The sequence below is a fragment of the Pipistrellus kuhlii genome, unplaced genomic scaffold (genome assembly GCF_014108245.1).
Source record: "Pipistrellus kuhlii isolate mPipKuh1 unplaced genomic scaffold, mPipKuh1.p scaffold_m20_p_16, whole genome shotgun sequence".
Taxonomy (NCBI): domain Eukaryota; kingdom Metazoa; phylum Chordata; class Mammalia; order Chiroptera; family Vespertilionidae; genus Pipistrellus; species Pipistrellus kuhlii.
In genome coordinates, this window is record NW_023425471.1 from 28,816,714 (window position 1) to 28,826,891 (window position 10,178).

The 10,178-nt window shown below is 46.9% G+C and overlaps 1 protein-coding gene across 1 annotated transcript; it reads left to right on the forward strand.

Annotated features, from left to right (window-relative positions):
- The first annotated feature begins 8,441 nt into the window (after positions 1–8,441).
- On the forward strand, positions 8,442–9,865 carry LOC118719759 (polyadenylate-binding protein 1-like 2). The gene has a single exon (XM_036439506.2). The coding sequence runs from the start codon at positions 9,083–9,085 to the stop codon at positions 9,680–9,682; it is 600 nt and encodes a 199-aa protein (XP_036295399.1). The 5' UTR covers positions 8,442–9,082; the 3' UTR covers positions 9,683–9,865.
- The last annotated feature ends 313 nt before the right edge of the window (positions 9,866–10,178 follow it).

Below are 10,178 nucleotides of genomic sequence, written 5' to 3' on the forward strand. Positions count from 1 at the left end.
TTCTGTACTCAAGAAAAAACACCCGGAGCATTTGATAATAGTATTATCTCAATAAAATGGGATATTGTGCCAGTAGTGAATTTTCCCTTTGAACACCCCTTTTGAGGCCATTTTGGAGACAAATTACTATAAGGCAATACACTCCTTAAACTTCCTTGCCATATGAGAGTGAATGCATTTTGATGTCTCTATAATATCTCTATCAGCACTCATGATTGTGTTGTGACACCTTCATAGGTTATTGATGTGTGAGTGGTTGATCTCCAGTACTATGCGCCGCTGAACAATTTAAGTTTTCTCTTTGTATAATAGATATAAAATGAAATCTCCACCCATGTATGGTAAAGTCTTGCTAAAGTCGTGGTGATTAACCTTGGGGCCACCACCCATAACATCATCTTTTATTTTTTACTGTACTTTCCTGGAGAGATTTTATTCACATACAAATAATGTAAGTACATACGCACGCATGTACACACACACACACACACACACACACACACACACACATTTTGTCCCCTTCTTCTTATGCCAGTATAGCATACTATACTCACTTTTCTGGATATTCAATTTAAAAAATTTAACAGTACATTTTAGATATCATTCTACTTCCTGGGCATAAGGTGACTATAGGTGCAGCTTCCTCTAAAGTTAGGTAAGGACACGTGAATTAGTTCTGGCTAAAAGAATGGACTGAAAGTGAGGTATGTCATGCCTGCACTGAGGCCGGTATGATTAATGTATCTTTTCCACATTTTCTCTCCTTACTCACTGGCTAGCTTAAAACCAAAGATCCAGTGGGACTCAAGGGAAAGTAATCAGTCAAAATGAGTTTGTGTACTCAATCCACTGATTGGAATGAAATCCCAACACCCTATTGAGCTTTTTCAGGAGCAAGAAATAAGCTTTTACTATGTATAGTTATATGTACTTTTTTTTTTGGATTTCTTAGGGTCAAATATTGAATACCACAACTAATAAAACCATTAATATGCATTTTTTCCATGACAAAGGAATGAGATTCCTCATATACTCACATTATCTTTTAAAAACCAGATATATCAAGGAGCTTATTATGATAAAAAGCAAAGGTCCAAAACTCATCACTTCCCATTCCTGACTTGTGCTGTGAAGGGTAGACCATTTTAGTAATTCCTGTTTGCATTGTGCTGGCAGATACCTTCCTATATATAAATAAACTAGAGGCCTGGTGCACAAAATTCATGCACAAGGGGGTGGGGGTGTCCCTCAGCCCAACCTGCACCCTCTCCAATCTGGGACCCCTTGAGGGATGTTCGACTGCCCCTTTAGGCTCTCTCCTAGAATCCGGCAGTCAGACATCCCTCTCACAATCCAGGACTGCTGGCTCCCAATGCTCACCTGCCTGGCTTCCTGATTACCCCTAACCGCTTCTGCCTGCCAGCCTGATCACCCCCTGACCACTCCCATGCCAGCCTGATTGATGTCTAACTGCTCCCTTTCTAGCCTGATTGCCCCTAACTACCCTCCCCTGCAGGCCTGGTCACCTCTAACTGGCCCCCCTGCGGGCTTGGTACCCCCCAACTGCTCTCCCCTGAAGGCTTGGGTCCCCTCCAACTGCCCTCCCCTGCAGGCTTGATCACCCCCAACTGTCCTCCCTTCAAGGCCTTGTCCCTCCCAACTGCCCTCTCTCGCTGGCCATCTTGTGTCCACATAGGGGTAGCCATCTTGTGTGTTGGAGTGATGGTCAATTTGCATATTATCCTTTTATTAGATAGGATAGAGGTCTGGTGAATGGGTGGGGGCCATCTGGTTTGCCCTGAAGGGTGTCCTAGATAAGGGTAAGGGTTTCCTTGGGGGTTGGGGCAGCCTGGACAAGGGGCCTGTGGTGGTTTGCAGGCCAACCATGCCCCCTGGCAACCCAAGCAGATAAATCCTGGTATCTGGGATTTATCTTCTATAATTGAAAATTTTTAGCCTTGAGCCGAGGCCAGGGCTGTGGGAGCTTGGCTTCCTCTATTGCCATGGAAACCCAAGCCTCCTGCTTGCCCTGTGGCTGCAGCCATCTTGGTTGGGTTAATTTGCATACTTGTTCCTGATTGGCTGGTGGGCGTGACAGGGTTATGGTCAATTTGCATATTAATATTTTATTAGATAGGATTGCTGAATTTGCTATTTTCACAATTCATCAAATTTAGACATCATCAAGTGACCACATTCTACTTAGAGAATAAAATTTAACTCACTCCCACTGCTTTCAGTCCACTCTCATTTTCTTTCTCTTGGTTTTTGTAGCTTCTTTTGATTTTTCAGTTCATCTAAGGGTGATTCTTGTAGTTTTAAATAATCTACTTAAACCTCAGTTTCTTGCATACACCTTAGTCAGTTTACCTTGATTTTCTACAAAATGAGCATATCACCATGCTTATCCTTCCCTTCCCTCAACCTCTCTTCCTCCTTTCTACACCCTCTTCTAATAAGACTCTTGATCATTTACATCCACTTCTAGAAACCTAATAAAATATTTTCTGTTTTGAAAACCACTACAAATCTTTTGCCTTTTAATTAAGCTCTAATAATGCTGACCACAGGGCCACATTTTTTCACTGAATATAGTCTGGGCCACTAGAAGGATGCTAATCCTGGTATCCAGTTCAAATAATATCCTTTTATTTATTCCATTAACTTATGAAAGGTCTACTTTTTAAAGATTAATTTGCATTTGATTTATGCACCATCACTCTCAACTTCTCTCTCTCTCTCTCTCTCTCTCTCTCTCTCTCTCTCTCTCTCTCTCTTTCTCTCTCTCTCTCTCACACACACACACACACACACTTAAGTCTTTGCCAGGCAATTTATCACTAAACTATTTAATCCTATAAGAATTTGTGATGTGGGTGTTATTATTATCTCCATTTTACACCTGAGAAAACTTTGGTAGCAAGTATTTCAATAGTTTGCCCTGGTCTCAAGGTCTCACATAGTAGTCCTTTCACCTCTGCTTAAGTTAAGTTGGTCTTCTTTTGCTAACTAACTTGTAATGGCTTCTTCTGAGGTAACTATCTTGTAAAGTACAGCGTATTATCCTCAGTACCTACCCTTGCTGCTCCTCTTTGTTTAGAGAACTATAATTAATTTCAAGTCTTAGCAAGCTACAAAGTTGGAGATACAAAGTGTGACCTATGAGGATCGGCACTACATACCAAAATAACGAAAAGATTTTCCCAGTTTTTACAGAGAGAAACCTGGGAGATATGAGTTGTAATGGATCTTAAGTTTGTGGGATTATAGTGAAAAGAATATGGTTAAATAGGAAAGCATTTATTGATATGTGCCCTTTAAGCACAGATTATGAATTGTAGCTTAAGAGATTACAAAGGTCTCTAGTAGCTTGTTTGGTTGATAGGCTGAAGCACTGTCCCAAGTGTTTCTACATTAAATGAACTTGAAATGTCAAAACTGCCTTAGCATACTGTAGAAGAAGGTATCCAAAAGCTTAAGAGGATTGGAATGTTACAATGGATTAATCATGTAAGTTCTTCTCCCCCACCTGTGGAGGATCCCTTACATCATGACTGAAAAAAATAATTTATTTAGGGGAAATCCCAGTATTCTTGAAGAGCTCTGCATTCACATTTCTTTGCAGGTCATAAATTGTAGTTGGAACAGCTATTATCAAACTGTAACCCTAAATGCAATGAGGATAAGTGGGCTATCAGGGTAGCAGAGCCAAGTGAAGGCACTTAATGGCTAAATGCAAGGTGGTCATAGTTATGTAAAGAACACTGGAGGCAAAAGAGTAAACAGAATATCATGATGCACCAAAGGCCTATGAAACTGACTAGTTGATGATGATGTCCATAGAAGGGAAATACATAGACTGTCTACTAACTTATCGCCTTGATTTGCAGGAATGGAAGAGTTCTAGGTCAAGTTAACAGAAGTGTAACATGAATCACCAAAACAAAAGTTAAGGATTCTCAATCAATTCCCAGTCTTGAACCAGTTTCCAGATTCAGAATCTCTTGAACAAAGGAGGAGGAGGACAGGCCCCTCAAGGAAAAACCCACTACACTGTCCAAACTGTATACTGTTAATGTTTTTCAAGCCTATTGCCATGTTGTCAGTGCATTGGGTGTGAAGGGGGAGGGTCAGAGTTTCTGATTATTACTGGACATTGGCATTAATTCCAGGTGACTCAAAATGTCACAGTGTTCCACCAGCCAGAGTAGGGGCTTATGAAAGTCAGCTAATCAATGGAGCTATAGCTCAGATCCTTTGACAGTGTGTCAAGTGGATGTCCAAACCTATCTTATGGTTATTTCTCCAGTTCTCAAATACCTAAGTTGAATAAACATGCATGGAAACTGGTAGTATCCCATGTTGGTCCCCTTAACTGTGTATTGAGGACTTTATGTTAAAGAAAAGGCAAATGGAAGCCACTACAACTACTTCTTCCTAGAAAAAAATAGTAAACCAAAATCAATATCAAATTCCTGGAAGGATTTTAGAGGATAGTATCACCATTAAGAATTTGAAAAATGAAGGAGCAGTGATTCCCACCATATCCCCATTCAACTTAACAATTGTGCAAAAAACGGATGGATCTTAGAGAATGATAGTGAATTATCATAAAATTAACCAGTTGGTGTATCAAATCTCAGCTGCTGTTACAGATACGGTTTCCTTGCCTGAGTAAATTGACAAATCTCCTGGTAATATGTATAGAGCTTTGATATGGCACATGTTTTCTTCCTCAATACTTGTTAGTAAAGGCTACCAGAAGCAGCTTGCCTTCACCTGACAAGGCCAGTAATACACCTCCAGGTATATATTAACTGCTCAGCCCTATGTCATAATTTAGTCTTCAAGGACTTTGATAACCTTTCTCTGCCAAAGGACATCACACTGGTCTATTGCATTGATAATTTTATGCTGTATGGACCTAGTAAACAAGAAGTAGAAACTACTGTGGTCTTATTTGTAAGACATCTACATGTCAGAAGGTGAAAAATAAATCCAACAAAAATTCAGAGGCCTTCCACCTCAGTGAAATTTCTAGGGGTCCATTGCTATGGGGAATGTTGAAATACCCCTTGTAAGGTAACAGATAAATTGTTATATCCAGCCCCTCCCACATTAATAAAAAGAGGGACAATGCTTAGTTGGTCTTTGAATTTAAGATGTAATGTATTCCTCATTTGGATGTGCTGCTCTGGCCCATTTACTGAATGAATAACAAAGCTGTTATTTATTTATTTGTTTGTTTGTTTATGAAGTCCTCAAAACAAGAAGGCTCTGCAGCAGGTCCAAGCTACTATGAAAAATACTCTGCCTCTTGCACTATAAGATCCAATAGATCCAATGGTGCTTGAAGTGTTGGTGGTAGATAAGGATGCTGCTTGCAACCATTGGTAGACCCTTAAAGGTGAATCAGCTCACAGACTGCTAGGATGTTAAAGCAAAGCCTTGCCATCCTCTGTAGATAACAATGCTCAGCCTGAGAAACAGCACTAAGCTTGACATTGGATCATGTGCTCCATCCACAGTGGCATCCTTTCTGCCTCTCTGGTGCCCCTCTTTTCTGCCACAAAGCCAAGGGAATTGCAGTCCTTCCTGCAGGACAGGTTCAAGGTGGTGGGCTGCTACTCATCTTTCAGAGCTCACCTTTGGAGTTTCATCTTCTGTAGCGGTGAAGCACAGCTCATCTGCCTCCTGACTACAGGCAACCTAGACCCACCCTTCCGTTGAGATAGCTCCTAACAGCAGTGACAGTGATCACTTTGGTCAGGTACCAGCTGTACAGCGGGCTTTTCCTAACTCTCTGTCCTTTTCCTTTGCTGGCACCGGCCTTGTCTAGGGGCAGAGGGCTGGACTTTGCAAGCTGGTGAGGTACCTGTCTGTGTGTTTGCTTCTCAGCCATCTTGGGATACTTTCCAGCCAGCGATGGGAAAGTTCTTACTGCCTCACACCCCACAGTGACTCACGCAGTCAGTTCCACAGGTTTGGGTTGTTTGATCATGTGCAACTGCTGAGGTCCAGCCAAAGAAGGTGCATGGGTGGGAGAGGGGAGGAAGAGAGAAGCAGATGAAGTTCCTTGGCCACTATGGTCCATTCACATGGCACCTACAGCCCTTTTGCTGACATTTCTGTTATTTGTACGGGCAGGCTGAGCTTTAGTGGCATGAGGCATCCTGAGGGAGGGCACTACGGTTTGAAAACATTTTTTTATATTTGACCCCCTTCCTACAGTTCAATGCCTGGCTCAAGGTAAGCCTGAAACCCCTATTTATGAACGGGAATGGAGGAACAAAGGCAAGGGTTCTTCTGACTCTTCACAGGAACTGGTCACATCCAAGTGTCTTCTCTTTGTTCTATCAACTCTCTGTCAATTGTGTGGGGAGGGGCACATGTGCATTTATACGTGTATTGATGCCCCCCTTGTTTTATTGAGAAATAGTTCACATATAACATTGTATAATTTAAAGGTGTACAACATAATGATTTGATACACATATATACTGTGAAATGGCTACCAGAATTAGTTTTGTTAACATATATCACCACACAGTTACACATTTCCCTCCCCCTGTGATGAGGACTTTTAAGATCTATTCTCTTAGCTACTTTCTATATTGACGTTCAATTTGTACCCTTTCTAAAGATGTGATCATACCGATTCCCTCCTTGAACATGCTGAGCGGTGCTCGCTGGCGTGGATATGGAGTCCAAGCACCGCACCTTGCTTTTCAGGGCCACACACCGCACCTTGCCTTCCAGCCCCATCTCCTGCCATAGACTCTGGGAGACCATGGGCTCTGTCCACTCCAGATTTTGGCATGATCAGAAGTGACCATGCATGTGCTAGCATGCCTTGGACACAGACTGATCCTTCTGTCTGGAATGCCTTCCCTCTTGCCTCAACATGGTGGACTGCTACTCATCTTTCAGAGCTCACGTTCAGGGTTTCATCTTCTATGCAGCCTCACTTGATTCCTACCAGGAACAGTTAGTAGCTGGGCCCTTCTTTCCAGAGGAAGTGAGACTCTAGTCTCTGTTACACTCTACTCTAATAGTTGCTCACTTGTCCATCCCCTCACCATTTAGCCCTGTGTAGTCTCTCTGCCCCTACAACACACACTGCTCACCTTTTCTTAGCTACAGCACAGCAACACTCAACTGCTCACTTATGACATTGCTTGTCCCTTAGTCCCCAGTGCCAAGTACTTGATAAGGCTCCCATAAATACTAGCTGATGAACCGGGACCAGGCACCTCATTCTAGAGAGATTTCAGGTTTTGGTTCTGTCTTGAACATAGCTGTGCATGCTTTGCTTCATGTTAGGAACGTCAGCAACTTGAGTGCAGAGCCAAGAAGAAACAAGCGCCTGGCTCTGGACCAGGCCATGTCCCAGCCCTTGGCTTGGCTTTCCTAAGGGTGTCATTGAAGACAGCACTATGGACAAGGTGTTCTTGACTCCTCCGCTTCCAGGTTGCATTTATTAAAGCTGGGTGAGTGGGAGGAGTTGGAGGGTTGAAGAACCCCAGGTCCCTAGTTCTCCCATAGTCTGGAGCAGGGGCAGGGTTTCTGGCGCAACCTATGTGCTCACAAGCTCAGAACAAGCCTGTGTCCTAATGTCTCCCAGACCCCTATATCCCCAAGGACCAGCACAAAACCTGCTCCATAAGTATTTGTGGCATGGCATTATGAATAAATGAATACATGTTCTTGTATTCTCTATTCCCTCTTTGCAAGTGTTGCAGGGGAGGGAAAGAGATGGTAAAAAGGGAAGAAATCTTTGAGAAAGATCTCTCAGGCTGCAGGAGGAGCTTGCCCCACTTGCCCCAGCTCCCACTCAAAAAACAAAAAACAAAAAGAGTTGTTTCCCTGGAGGCAGCAATGTTAGTGTGTGTGTATGTGTGTGTGTGTGTTCGCACGCGCGCTGGACTTGAGATGGGAAGAACACCTGAATGTGAGAAAAACATTTTGCTTGGCTTTGTTTAGGCCAGGCAATTGTATTCAACAAATGCCACCCATCCCCTCTTACAACATACTTGATCCAATCACTTAAATGTACTATGGGGAGAGGGGGGATCAAACAAAACTCCCTAAATCTAACCAGCATTCCCTCAGTTCACAGCGGAGCCCTTTCCCTGCTTCCTCTGAATAAATATGTAGGCGACCTGAGATGCTGAAGACTCACACTCAGGTCACCCCCCCACCCCCCTTAAGCTTCCCGGCCACGCCCCTTCCCACCGCCCGCAGCCCCCGTAGCCCCATAGCCCCCTCAGGGGGAACCAAAGAGACAGAAGCCTTCCCAGCTGCCCGGAACACAGATGCCAACAGCTCCTGCCCCTCACCGCACACTGCCCGCCCGCCAGCTAGCCCGCCCGCGCTCGCCCCGCACGCTAATCCACAACTGAGCGGTGGCGGCAGCAGGAAGCTGTAAGCTGCGGCGACTCGCAGAGGCGCGCTCCTGGCAGGGCTCGTCATCCCAGACGCCTTGGTATCGCCAGATCTGCTGCCCCCCCCCGCCCCCTTTCTCCCGCCCCAGTCCCCCGCCGCAGCTCTTGCTCGCGCCCCCGGCCCGGGTTCCTGCGCCCATCTGGCCTCCTGCCCTCTCCCGCCTCTCAGACCCCCAGCTTGCTGGAAGGAAGGTCGCGGCAGCGGCCCGGCAGCACCGGCGACCGTGGCGACAGCTGCGGCAGCGGCGGCAGCGGTGGCGGCGGCTGCAGCGGCGGAGGCTGCGGCAGCGACCGTGGCAGAGGCGGTGGCGGAGGCCTCCGTGGCGGAGGCGGAAGCAGAGGTGCAGACCGAGGTGCAGGCCCACACCTCAGTGGAGGAGGCAGTGGTGGAGGCCATCCCGGGGGAGGCGGCAGCCGCCCTGGCCGGGGAGGAGGCGGAGGCCGCTCTGGCGGCAGCAGCCGCGGTGGTGGCAGAGGCCAGCGCTGCAGAAGCCACTGCAGCAGCAGAGGCTGTGGCACCCCCCTTGAAGGAAGAGGGTGGGGATGAGCATGCAGAGGCGGAGGTGGCTGAGGCAGCGGCGGCTGCCGCCGCAAATGCAGAGAGGGGCGGGAGTCCCAAGGAGAACCCGGACTTTCCAATGGCCTCACTGTATGTGGGAGACCTGCACCCTGAGGTGACAGAGGCAATGTTGTACGAGAAGTTCAGCCCGGCAGGGCCTATCCTCTCAATCCGCCTCTGCAGAGACAAGATCACCCACCGCTCCTTGGGCTACGCATATGTCAACTACCAGCAACCGGTGGACGCCAAGCGGGCCCTGGAGACCTTGAACTTTGATGTCATCAAAGGCAGGCCAGTGCGCATCATGTGGTCCCAGCGGGACCCTTCGCTGCGCAGGAGCGGGGTGGGCAACGTCTTCATCAAGAACCTGGGCAAGGCCATCGACAACAAGGCACTGTACGACATCTTCTCGGCGTTTGGCGACATCCTCTCTTGCAAAGTGGCCTGCGACGAAAGCGGGCCCAAGGGGTATGGGTTCGTGCACTTTCAGAAGCAGGAATCCGCTGAGCTTGCCATTGATATGATGAACGGCCAGTTCCTGAACTACCGCAAAATTTTCGTTGGGAGATTCAAATCGCATAAGGAACGAGAAGCTGAACGAGGAGCTTGGGCCAGGCAGCCCGCCAGTGTTAACTTCAATGATTTCGAGGAAGACCCCGACGAGGCCGCCTTCCGATGAAGACAACCCAGGAGCGAGTCAGCCAGCAGAGCCAAACTTTGGCTCCCACCTGGCTTTACAGCCCCCTCTCTGCCCCCCTAACCCACCAGCAGTGTGTTGTATTGAGAGTGCAGCTCCCTTCCCCCTCTCTCTCCCCCTCTCCTTCTCCCTCTTCCTCTCCCTCTCCCTCTCCTCTCTCTCTCCTCTCCCTCCCCACTCCCTCTCTCTCCCCCTCTCCCTCTCTCTCTCCCTCCCCCTCTCCCTCCCCCTCTCCCTCCCCCTCCCCTTCCCCCTCTCCCTCTCCCTCTGTCTCTCCTTCTTCCTCTCCTTCTCCTTGTCCTTGTCCCTCTCCCCTCCCCTTTCACCCACTCCTTCATTCTCCCCCCCCCCCCCACCTCAACCAAGGGCATTGAATAATCTTGCTCTCTCTGCCACTTGATAGAGACTGCCTCTTCTAGCGGTTTGGTTTTAAAAGCACTTTCTCTCTTTGTTTACTGTACAGGTGATAACAATTTCA

What these genes read in the sequence shown, in the direction of transcription:
- LOC118719759 (XM_036439506.2), top strand. Translation starts at nt 9,083, where the DNA reads ATGGCCTCACTGTATGTGGGAGACCTGCACCCTGAGGTGACAGAGGCA.